Source organism: Nothoprocta perdicaria, unplaced genomic scaffold, assembly GCF_003342845.1.
Source record: "Nothoprocta perdicaria isolate Ctin4 unplaced genomic scaffold, notPer1 scaffold_212, whole genome shotgun sequence".
Classification (NCBI taxonomy): domain Eukaryota; kingdom Metazoa; phylum Chordata; class Aves; order Tinamiformes; family Tinamidae; genus Nothoprocta; species Nothoprocta perdicaria.
In genome coordinates this window covers 896,457-906,409 of record NW_020455339.1, presented here as the reverse complement: position 1 = coordinate 906,409, position 9,953 = coordinate 896,457, and the positions used below count along the sequence as shown (strand labels likewise).

Below are 9,953 nucleotides of genomic sequence, written 5' to 3'. Positions count from 1 at the left end.
GCCGCAAAGGAGATAGAGGAGTCCTAAAACGTTATTCGAATAAAAGGAAAGGCCAGTGGGCATAGCCCTTGGCGGGGGGTCTCTCAAATTGCTGGTGGACACAGCCCCTTGCTGGTGGACACAGCTGCCTTTTATCCTCATTTCCTGATGGAAGAAGCCCTCTCCTTTTCCCCATTGGCCAAGCTACTCAGGCTTCCCAGACATTTGGGCCCGCCTAACGTATATTGCTCCTTGATATATTGCTCCTCCTCGCTGGTCACGCATGCCATGTCTAATTAAAGCAACTTTATGCCTCCTCTGAGTGTAAAAGTCAATATTCATTAGCGCATTACCCTTGCACCTACTCTGCTAAGGTTCATTCTGGATCATTTGTAGAGGAGGAGCTGTCTGCCCCGCTGCTGCGTTTCCCCGGTGCGGCCAGCTCCATCCGCACGCGCGCGTAGAGCGCAGCCTCCCTGCCCGTCCTCCCTAGTCCCGCTCTTTAAGGAATGTGCGGTAACTCCCTGACTTGAAAAGACACCGGCTCCTTTCTCCCGCTCAAGCTGTAGATGGCTAAAACTAGGTGAAATGCTTTCTGTTTGAAGTGACCGAACCAAGAGGAGAAAGTGGAGAGAACAGAATCGTTAAGGTGGAAGGGACCTTTGCRGATCATCTAGTCCACCCTCCCTGCACACGCAGGGTCACCTCGGGCATGCTGACAGATGATCAGTTTTTATCTTTAGATCAATATTAAGTAACAAAATGGGGAGGAAAGGAGGAAGAAGGGATGGAAAAAAAGCATTTCTAGAGTATGTTGAATTAGAATTAAAATATCTTTTTTTTTTTTCCTTCCAATTTCATAGATGCTGTGAAAACTGTTTGAGGAAGGTAGAAGAGCTGTAGGCTATATAGGTAGATGGATCCTTTGACATGAGCAAATAGTACATTTTTAAATTAGAGAAAAGAGGACCACCTGGTGGGGTAATTTTTAATTTCTATTTATAGACATGTAATTCAGTAACAAATCAGTGTCCTGTGTGGCGTATTTCTCCCTCAGGATAGTGCTTGGGAGCAAGTCATTTTTAGATGTTGTCCTCAAAGCTACGCTTAAATTAGCATAGAAAGTATGTTTAGCATTTTGCTAGAACATGCAGTTCTTTTATTTATTTATCTGTTTATTGGAAAAAAAGATAATTCCTTTTTCACCCCTTTCTTACTTGGGGATCTGATATTCTGTTTAGTTTGAGTGTTTTCTGTTTCCTTTTTTTTTTTTTTTTTCCTTTTTGTACACTACCAATCTATCCAGATTACAAAAATAGTTAATTCTACCGTTAATGTTGCATGAGAATGATAGGCTTGCTTTTTCAGTCTTTTAAGGATTGGCTGTATTGCTTCCTGCCTTTTCTTTGGGGAGAAGACAGAGAGAGTAAATATGTTTTTGACTRTTCAGTTAATTCATTAAAGGTATCTGCTGCTTCCTTTCAATGCCAGGCAGGAGTAGCAGCAAAATAGAATTAAAAAACCCTAACTCCTCCCTCCAAAAAGGAAAAAAAAAAAACCTAAAAAAAACAAAAGCTAAACAAAGGAACCAAAAAACCCACAGAAAAAAACACACAGAAAAAGTTTACTGCAGACCCTCCGAGTGTTTTCATCTTCGCAGTACTCCTCCTCCATCTCTGCTCATCATCTGTCTTTTGACTCAAACACCTCTTTCCAGGAATTGCAACCTCTTATTGTTGCATTAATCCTGTAGCTGAGCATTGCAGTGATGGCTGGGAGGGTAGGTAGCGGGTATGGGTTTTTCCGTCGTGGACTTGAAATACAAACTGAATTTTCTAGTTGGGCTTCATTTTGGAATAAATTTTAATAGTGAACCTGTTATTTGGGAATAGGGCATGAGAATGAAGCATTTGTCCCTAGTGATCCATATGTATATTTACTTGCATTATGCACTCTTGCTCTTTATGTTCCCCTGAACACTGAAATACAGTTTGTTAAGTGATTTCTTACTGGAAAAACAATTTTCTCTGAAAAAAAAAGTAAAACTTATTGCACTGAAAGACTGCTACTCTGTTGAAAGAATAATATTCAGAAGATGGTCTGGCAACAGGATTAAACCTGTTTCATTGTAGACTTTTAACATATATTTGGTTACACATCATCTTTGTTTTTTTCTGGAACAAGTTTTGCCCACGCAAATAAGTTAAAGCTTGGTCAACACTGGGAAAACCAGTACAATGAAATCRCAATTTAAAAGGAGAATGGTGTATTACAGAATCACCTACAGAATGGTTGAGGTTGGAGGGAGCCTCTGGAGATCATCTTTGGTGGACATTATCCTCTTTACACCTTCCTATATTGTCTGTCTGCGTTCCTGGGCATCCTCTAACTTTTTTTTTCTTTTAAATCTTCCTTGTGTGTGTGATCTTGCTTCTAGTCTTAAATGTCTTATATCTTGTTACTAGCATTTTGGTTGCTTTAAAGCAATCAGAGTATTTCTCTGCCTGAAAGGAAACGTAATTGTAAATTAATCTTCTTGGCTTTTGTGTTTTCACTACGTGAAATACTCTGTTGTGCTTRACTACCTTTTTTTTAGCTACTGTAGTTGTCAGGTTAGTTCAGCGTTACATGGACCTGGGAGCAAAGCTGAATGCACCGTTCCTGGTGATTGACAGTCGGAGTTATCGAATCCTAAGGGCAGCCATGGTGGATCCTAGGAAGGCTCCGTTAGGCCTGGTGCCTTGGCTCTGACAGCAGCAAGTAGAGGTTGTTGGGGACACAGAAGGGCAGCGTGTGAGGGGCCACCAGAGGGTAGGAGGGATTCTTCTGGATTCTGGGAATCCGCTCTTCTCAAGTGGCCTTCCACAAGATCCCTGGCAAGGGGAGATGATTGAAAAGTGTATGAAGCAGTGGGTGTTCATGGTTTGGATAACCTGAAAGGAGAATAAYGAGAGAGTTGTGATGCCATCCGATTAAAATTCAGAGAACTTTGTAGAGTATATGGGGGGCAGCATAGTCCATAGCACCTAAGTATGTAAAATTCTGGGTACTAAGGCTTTTGTTCAAAGACTCAATTTGCCTGATGGACTCTTCTTGCGTCGTCTTCAGAAGCAAAGGGAGCAATTGAGATGCAAATGGAGGACCAAGGGTGAAATAGGTGATTMCTCTGTCAGTTTGTTTTAAAAAACTTTTTTTTTTGTGCTAGCTTTCTAAAAATGAGTTAATTTCAATGAATTTGTTGATTCTTATTTTTATTGTGTTAGATGAATATATTGATATTTTAATATTCTTTATGCTTAGGAAAAAAATGAAATTGTTTAAGCCTGAACTGATTTCTGTTAAATAATTCTCACAGGTAAACACAATTTGCTGGAATGATACAGGAGAATATATTTTATCTGGTTCAGATGATACCAACCTGGTAATTACTAATCCTTACAGCAGAAAGGTAAGTTTGTTTCTGGATACTCAGTGTGTTTCAAATAAGACTCGTTATTATTTTCTAAAAGTGACTATTATCTGACAGAGATAGTATCAGGCACCTTATAGTATTCTACAGAAAAGAATAAAATCTCACAATGCCTTAAAATGTTAATATTATTATCCCTTGTGCCATAGGTAGTACTCTGTTTTACAGGATGGGCTCTGTCCCAAAAGCAACAAAGCCTCACAACAGATTAGTATCAGAATGAGTAACAGGAATCAGTAATTCTTGTGAAATTTGTAATGAGATAARTTACCTTCTCTTTCATTTTAACTTTAAAATATTTTACTGTCTTTTACCTTGTGTAATTTTGAGCTGTTTTTATAGGTAAAACTATTGAAATGAGATGTCAGTCTGAGTTAAAATACCTTAATATTTGAAATGACACTGCCTTGTGAGTGCACAATGTGGAGGGAGAAGAGTTTGTACTAAAATAGGGGAAGCAGGCTTGTGGAGGAAAGTGTTGTAGAGATCTCTGCTCTTCTGTTTTTTGCACTAAACTGGGTTGTGTTGCAGCAAAAGGACTTCACGTATTGTCAGCTAGCCGCTATCATGTAGTAGCAGGATTTCTAGTGCTTGCTCTTTAAAGAGCTGCTGATAGTTTGTTAGAAGACCTTCTGAAATCTGTCCTTCAGTTCTGGGAATCCTAGGCACTGCTATTCCAGGGCRCCTCTTCCGCACTGAGACTAAGCCCTTAAGAGGTGTGGAAAATTAAAATATAGAAGGGGGTTCCAAAATGCGTGTTCGCTATCGTGTAGGAGTTTGAAAAGCTACAGAGTCAGAAATACTTGCTTTGTGTGAAGAGTGGAGATGGGAGAGTAATAGCAATCTGGGCTGTTGCCTGTGCTGGTAGGTAAGTCTTTTTTCCCCACTTCTTCAAATGATCTACAGCTTCCAAACAGCATTGGTTCCTTTCTGTTATTGGTTGCAGTCTGACAAAGCTCTGATTAGTTTTATCAGGCTGGGGTTTCTGTTGGACTGTTGGTTCACCTGAGCAAGACAAGGCATCCAAGCAGCTGGGGAATGGAGGATGGCAATATTCCAGAGTGAATGTTGTTGGAGAGACTCATGGTTTTTAAAAAAATGTAAAATTAAATGTATTTTATACTAGTTATTGTGTATGATTTATTTTATCCTATCAGTATATATCAGTATAAAATATTTTTGGTGGAAGTATTTACTCATTGTAAAATTATAATAATATTTTAATAGAAGTGCTAACTTAAGCTTCATGCATCTGGATGAAGAGTTCGGGATTTTCTTCCTGTGTACTATTACTGCAGTTAAGTAAGAATCTAGGAGATGTGTTGTTTTGCAAAAGTCACACTCAWAAGAGTTATTTTTGCTTTCTGCATTTTAGTAACAGGAGAACAGATAGATACTTCWTCATGTGCAAATGCAGTTATAAAACAGTGGGTGCTTAGGTGCAAGAAGACTTGACAGCATGTGTTGTTAATGAAATATGAGAGATGGGACTTTTTGTTTGTTTTTGTTTTAATGTTTGCTATTCAGAATTTTGTTAGCTTATTTCCTCTGATTTGAGTAACAGAAGAAAAAGAGAACAAACTGGTACTGGTACCAGAACTCTGCTGTAATKCTGTTGCCTTTGCTGATCCCTTCATCGCCACATTTTCTGTTATGAGCAAACCTGGCTAGAGCTAAAATAGATTTCAGCAATTAACATAATGTTCTGTATTAGTAAAATAACCTATTTTATGAGAAGTATGAGGTCTTCAAAACCCGCCTGGATGCCACCCTGTGCCACATGCTCTAGGTGTGCCTGCTTGAGCAGGAAGGTTGGACTAGATGATCTGTAGAGGTCCCTTCCAACCTTAAATATTCTGAAATATTCTAAATAAATATTCTGAAAAGTATCTAAACTTGCTTAATTCTGAATTTACTTGAGGTTTATGTAACCTCMGTTTGTGACCTAAGTGTTCCTAACTTTTAAATCCGCCCTTGTGGGCATGCTGGCTCCTAGACTAATGTTTTACTTTGATAATCCTGACATGATATGTAACTAACCTTTTTAGAATTAAAATTCTTTAGCCTGTTGCATTCTAGCTCTTTCATTTGCAGACCCCTTTGGGAAAGTGGCCAAGTCTGTGTGTGTTGTGGAGCCACTTTTTCGATATGGCAAATTTATTCTAAGAATAGCCTCTGTTAATATTGAACTATATATTTCAAGCAACCCGTGTTTAACTGAAGCTGAGTATTATTTTCCCATTTTTGTTTTGATTAATCTGATAAAGCTTTTCTTGTTTTCTTTTTAGGTTTTAACCACCATTCGCTCAGGACACAGGGCAAATATTTTTAGCGCAAAATTCTTGCCATGCACCAATGACAAACAGATTGTGTCTTGCTCTGGAGATGGAGTCATTTTTTACACTAATGTTGAACAAGATGCGGAGACTAACAGGCAATGCCAGTATACGTGCCACTATGGAACTACCTATGAGGTAACTTACAAAAGGAGAAGATAACTTGAAAGATGGTTGCAATGCCTATTTTATTGTGCTGCTGTCGAGGATTTTAATCAGACAAGGGAATTTTTATTACTGTGCTTCACAAAAATTAAAAGATTTTTTTTTTAAGTTTTGGTTTTTTGAGAGAATTGGTTTAAAAAGAGAAAGACTTTATCTAAATGAAAGATTTTTTTGAAGATGAGAGTTATTGAGAGCATTTCTTTGAAAATAAAATAGCTGGATAAACTTTCACCAAATCCTGTGTGTAATAAAAGTGAATAATCTTTTTTTATATTTTATTTAAGTGTAAGTGTAAGTTCAAAAGAAGTGTTTTCAATCTTCCTTCAGAAGTTTTGCTCATTTTGCTTATGCTTATTGGTAGGTGAAAAAGCAAAGAACTTAAGCACTTAAGGTGAACGTCTTTTTCATTTTTCTTCTTAATGAATGAATGAAAGTAAAATCTGCTGATTGTAAAACTTACTATGCTTAAAATAGGATTGATGCATTTTTTTCCTTAAGTTATAGATGATCTTTTTGAGGCTATGTTTTTAGCACACGTTACATGCACACAGGAAAACACATATGTTGCTTTTGTAGCTACTTAGCTCATATTTCATAGCAAGTTTTTAAGTTTTTCTCTTTGTATGTTAAATGAACAGAGATTTTTAGAATACTTTGTTAAAAATGTGAACAAATTTGAGGGCTGAGGGAAGGTAGTATGTGAGGGAAAGAAGATGGCTGAAGCACCAGCAGAACTAATCTCTGAGCATGTAGCAAAAGTATCCCTAAGGTTGTAATTTAGAAGACTCCTCAAAAGCACTTTTTATATGCCAGGTAACTGTAGGTCAGTCAAGCAAACCCCGTGTAGTTCACTCTGGTATTTGTTTTCAGTTTTGCAAAACGTCATTCTGCACTCTAGTTTCTCACTACCTGCTTTTACTTTTGAGGTGTTTTTGTTTTGATTGAGAAGAACTGTTTACTTTGGATAACCTCAATTCTTACGGCCTCCAATTAGTGAAAGGTGACAKAGTTTAAACTTCTGAAGTTTACTATGTGTAGAAAGCTCTGCATTATACTGTGGAGTCTGKCCATTGATTGGATGTTCACTGTATCTCAGCTAATACCAGCCTTTTCATACAAACATCTGGAGGCCAAGATGCTGTTTGCTAAAGATGAAGTGTCCTCAGCTGTGAAGTGTGCTGCATACCGGTAGTTTGTTGTCTTCTGGCTGCCTTGGGGAGTGAGAGCCTCTTTGCTCCTTGGGCTGCAGGCTTGAGGGGTAGACAGGTAATACTCAGCTGGTAGCGCTGTTTGCTGGGCAGCTGCCTCTRAAAAGTTTCTGAGGTTGAGAACAGGGAGAAGGTAACGGGTCCTGCCCTGAGGAGACCTTCAGGCAGTGACTGGAGTATTATTACAGCAGTGAAGTCTGGAGTCATGGAGTAAGCTGTTCTGAGTACCCAGAAAGAAAGCAAGAAGGAGTTTGAGGAGATGTAAATATTGCCTAAGTGACTCTTTGGCAGTCAGTTAGTTTTTGCTCTCTGAGATTGGATTGACCATCTGTTTGGTGGATTATGAAATATGGAGTATGAAAAATATTTGGTGGATTGGGTGAAGTGACTGATGTCAGGTGGTACTGCAAACCAACAATCAAACTGGAAGAATTCAATGAAAGAGATTGGCAGTTGTGCCTGTGGGTCAGCATTAGTATAACATTGGGTAGAACATAGCACTATAACTTTAATATGAGATCTTCGTCCTTTTTTTGCCAGTTGTTGCCGTCAGTAACCATGATATGCACATTGCCAACCTAGATGTGCACATTGCCAACCTAGATGACTAGGTGACTAGATATGCACATTGTCAACCTAGATGACTAGGTGTTAAGTGTAAATTTGTGAGGTAGAATGAATTAAACTTGTCACAAGTGACAATGAAATTGAAGAAAAATTAAATTTTTAAAAAAATGGGGAGCAAAACAAACTAGGAAATCAAATTTTATTGTCTCCAATTACTCTTACGTATAGGAATCTCCCTCCATTTCTCAATTTTAATGTTTATAAAATAGTTTGTATATTTTTAAATACCATACGTATTTGCAATTGCACATGCCAGTCTATAGGTACTGCATGTTTATATGCATATTGTGAAATAGTAATAGCTTGGAAAAAAAATAAAACATGCCTCCTTAAAATAAGAGTTTACTGTGTTATGTTGTGTTCAATGGCATTCTCAGGACAAAAGAAAAGGTTTACAGTGAGATCCTGTCGGAAACCTCCGTGGTATGAAGAAAGCTGAGATCAGGGAAATGAAGCAACATAATGCTCCCTTGAAAGGGAGCCACAAACTGAAGCACCAGAAGTTCCACAGGAAGTTAAGGAAAAATTTCTTACCAGTGAGGGTGCCAGAGCCCTGGCACAGGCTGCCCAGGGAGGCTGTGGAGTCTCCTCCTCTGGAGATCTTCAAAACCCGCTTAGATGCAGCCCTGTGCCCTGTGCTCTGGGTGTCCCTGTATGAGCAGGGGGGGCTGGACTAGATGACCTCTGAGGTTCCTTCCAACCTTAAGGATTCTGTGATTCTATGAAAAGCAGGAAAATCAATGATTTATGGTTCCCACCAGCAGTCTCGGATCCGTAACTGCTTCAAAGGGCCTATCTTGAATTCAAATGATGTAATGATCCACGGGAATGAATGCCATCTAGTATTTTGATGTTAATTCAGTTTTCTGAAGATTGTCRCTTGTGACTGTTACTGTCCTATATTACTTCATAGAAAAAAAMCCCTGAAAACGAATAGTAGTAAATGCATGTTGCATATTACAAGACAGAGAAGGTATTTGCAAGATTTGACCTTTATAAATACTACTTATTTCATCTTGTACACTTTTTGTTTTAATTTCAGTAGTTCTAACTTTTTCTTGAAAATAAATGTCAGATACTTTCTTCATTTCAGTAGAAAACCTGATGTGAGTAATAATAACTTTATTTAGGTAAAGATGCTGCTGATGTCTTTACATCAAAATATTGATGCTTTTATTTCCAAAATAATGGAATAATGGTGTTTSTAGTAGTATTAATATTTATTTATTTATTTTTGCAGATTATGACAGTACCAAATGATCCCTATACTTTCCTCTCTTGTGGTGAAGATGGCACTGTAAGATGGTTTGATACTCGAATCAAAACAAGTTGCACAAAGGAAGATTGTAAAGATGTAAGAGTGAAATCTTTTAATAAAGATGACCTAAATGTAGAGCTGTACATCATACAAACATAGGATTTGAATCCTGGTAAGGCTTTTAGAAATAATAGATTTCAGGGTCGTTGTTGGAGATGACAACATATTTCCCAAGAACAAAAAAAAAAGTTTGGGGATTCTTTTTTTAATAAATTCTTTTTAAAGAAAAGTCTCTGCAGTTTTATGAATTTTGGCTTGATGCTTCATATGTGATAGAAAAGATTTCACCTTGAAATTGAACCTATTAGTTTGGTTTACATTAATTACTATAGAGTGTGAATTGGAGGCAAAAAACAATCTTAAATTTGAAAACCTACTGCAGCCTTGCACTTCTGAGCATTCTTTGTCCCTCCATACAACAATAAGAAAATACTTGGTAATGAATTATGCTAGATCACATTAATTATTTGCACTGTTTCCTAGAAGGTTAAGTATTAGTTTTGTCCACCATGCTTGGAATTCAGGAGCAATATGAATTATGCATGCTGTATTCTTGATTAATTTTTTTCTGCTTTATGCACATTTCCTAGTTCTAGGAATTTCTTTGCCCTCTAATTACAGTAAATTCAGCTATCCAATTACCTGCCCACAAACCAAATCTGTTCTAATCCTTTAAGTTAGTTAAGACTGTTCCTGTGTATTTGCTGCTCTGCCTGCTCAACAGCTATCTATGTTTGCATAAGAAAATGGTGTGTGCAAGCCAGTTTTTAAATCTGTTCCTCTTGCTTTATCTCTTCATGTATGGTCGTTGGTTTTTTTTTTTTCCCTGTTGTTGCCTGTTTTGCTTTTTT

General features: G+C 37.7%; 1 protein-coding gene across 2 annotated transcripts in view; it reads left to right on the top strand.

Annotated features, from left to right (window-relative positions):
- The window catches only part of DCAF6 (DDB1 and CUL4 associated factor 6), a 78,903-nt gene that overhangs the window by 20,851 nt on the left and 48,099 nt on the right, over positions 1 to 9,953 (top strand). For both annotated transcript variants that reach the window (XM_026038548.1, XM_026038547.1), the window contains exons 3-5: positions 3,335 to 3,427; positions 5,737 to 5,922; positions 9,025 to 9,138. In XM_026038548.1, the coding sequence (XP_025894333.1) occupies positions 3,335 to 3,427; positions 5,737 to 5,922; positions 9,025 to 9,138 (393 nt within the window). The remainder of the gene's footprint in view (positions 1 to 3,334; positions 3,428 to 5,736; positions 5,923 to 9,024; positions 9,139 to 9,953) is intronic.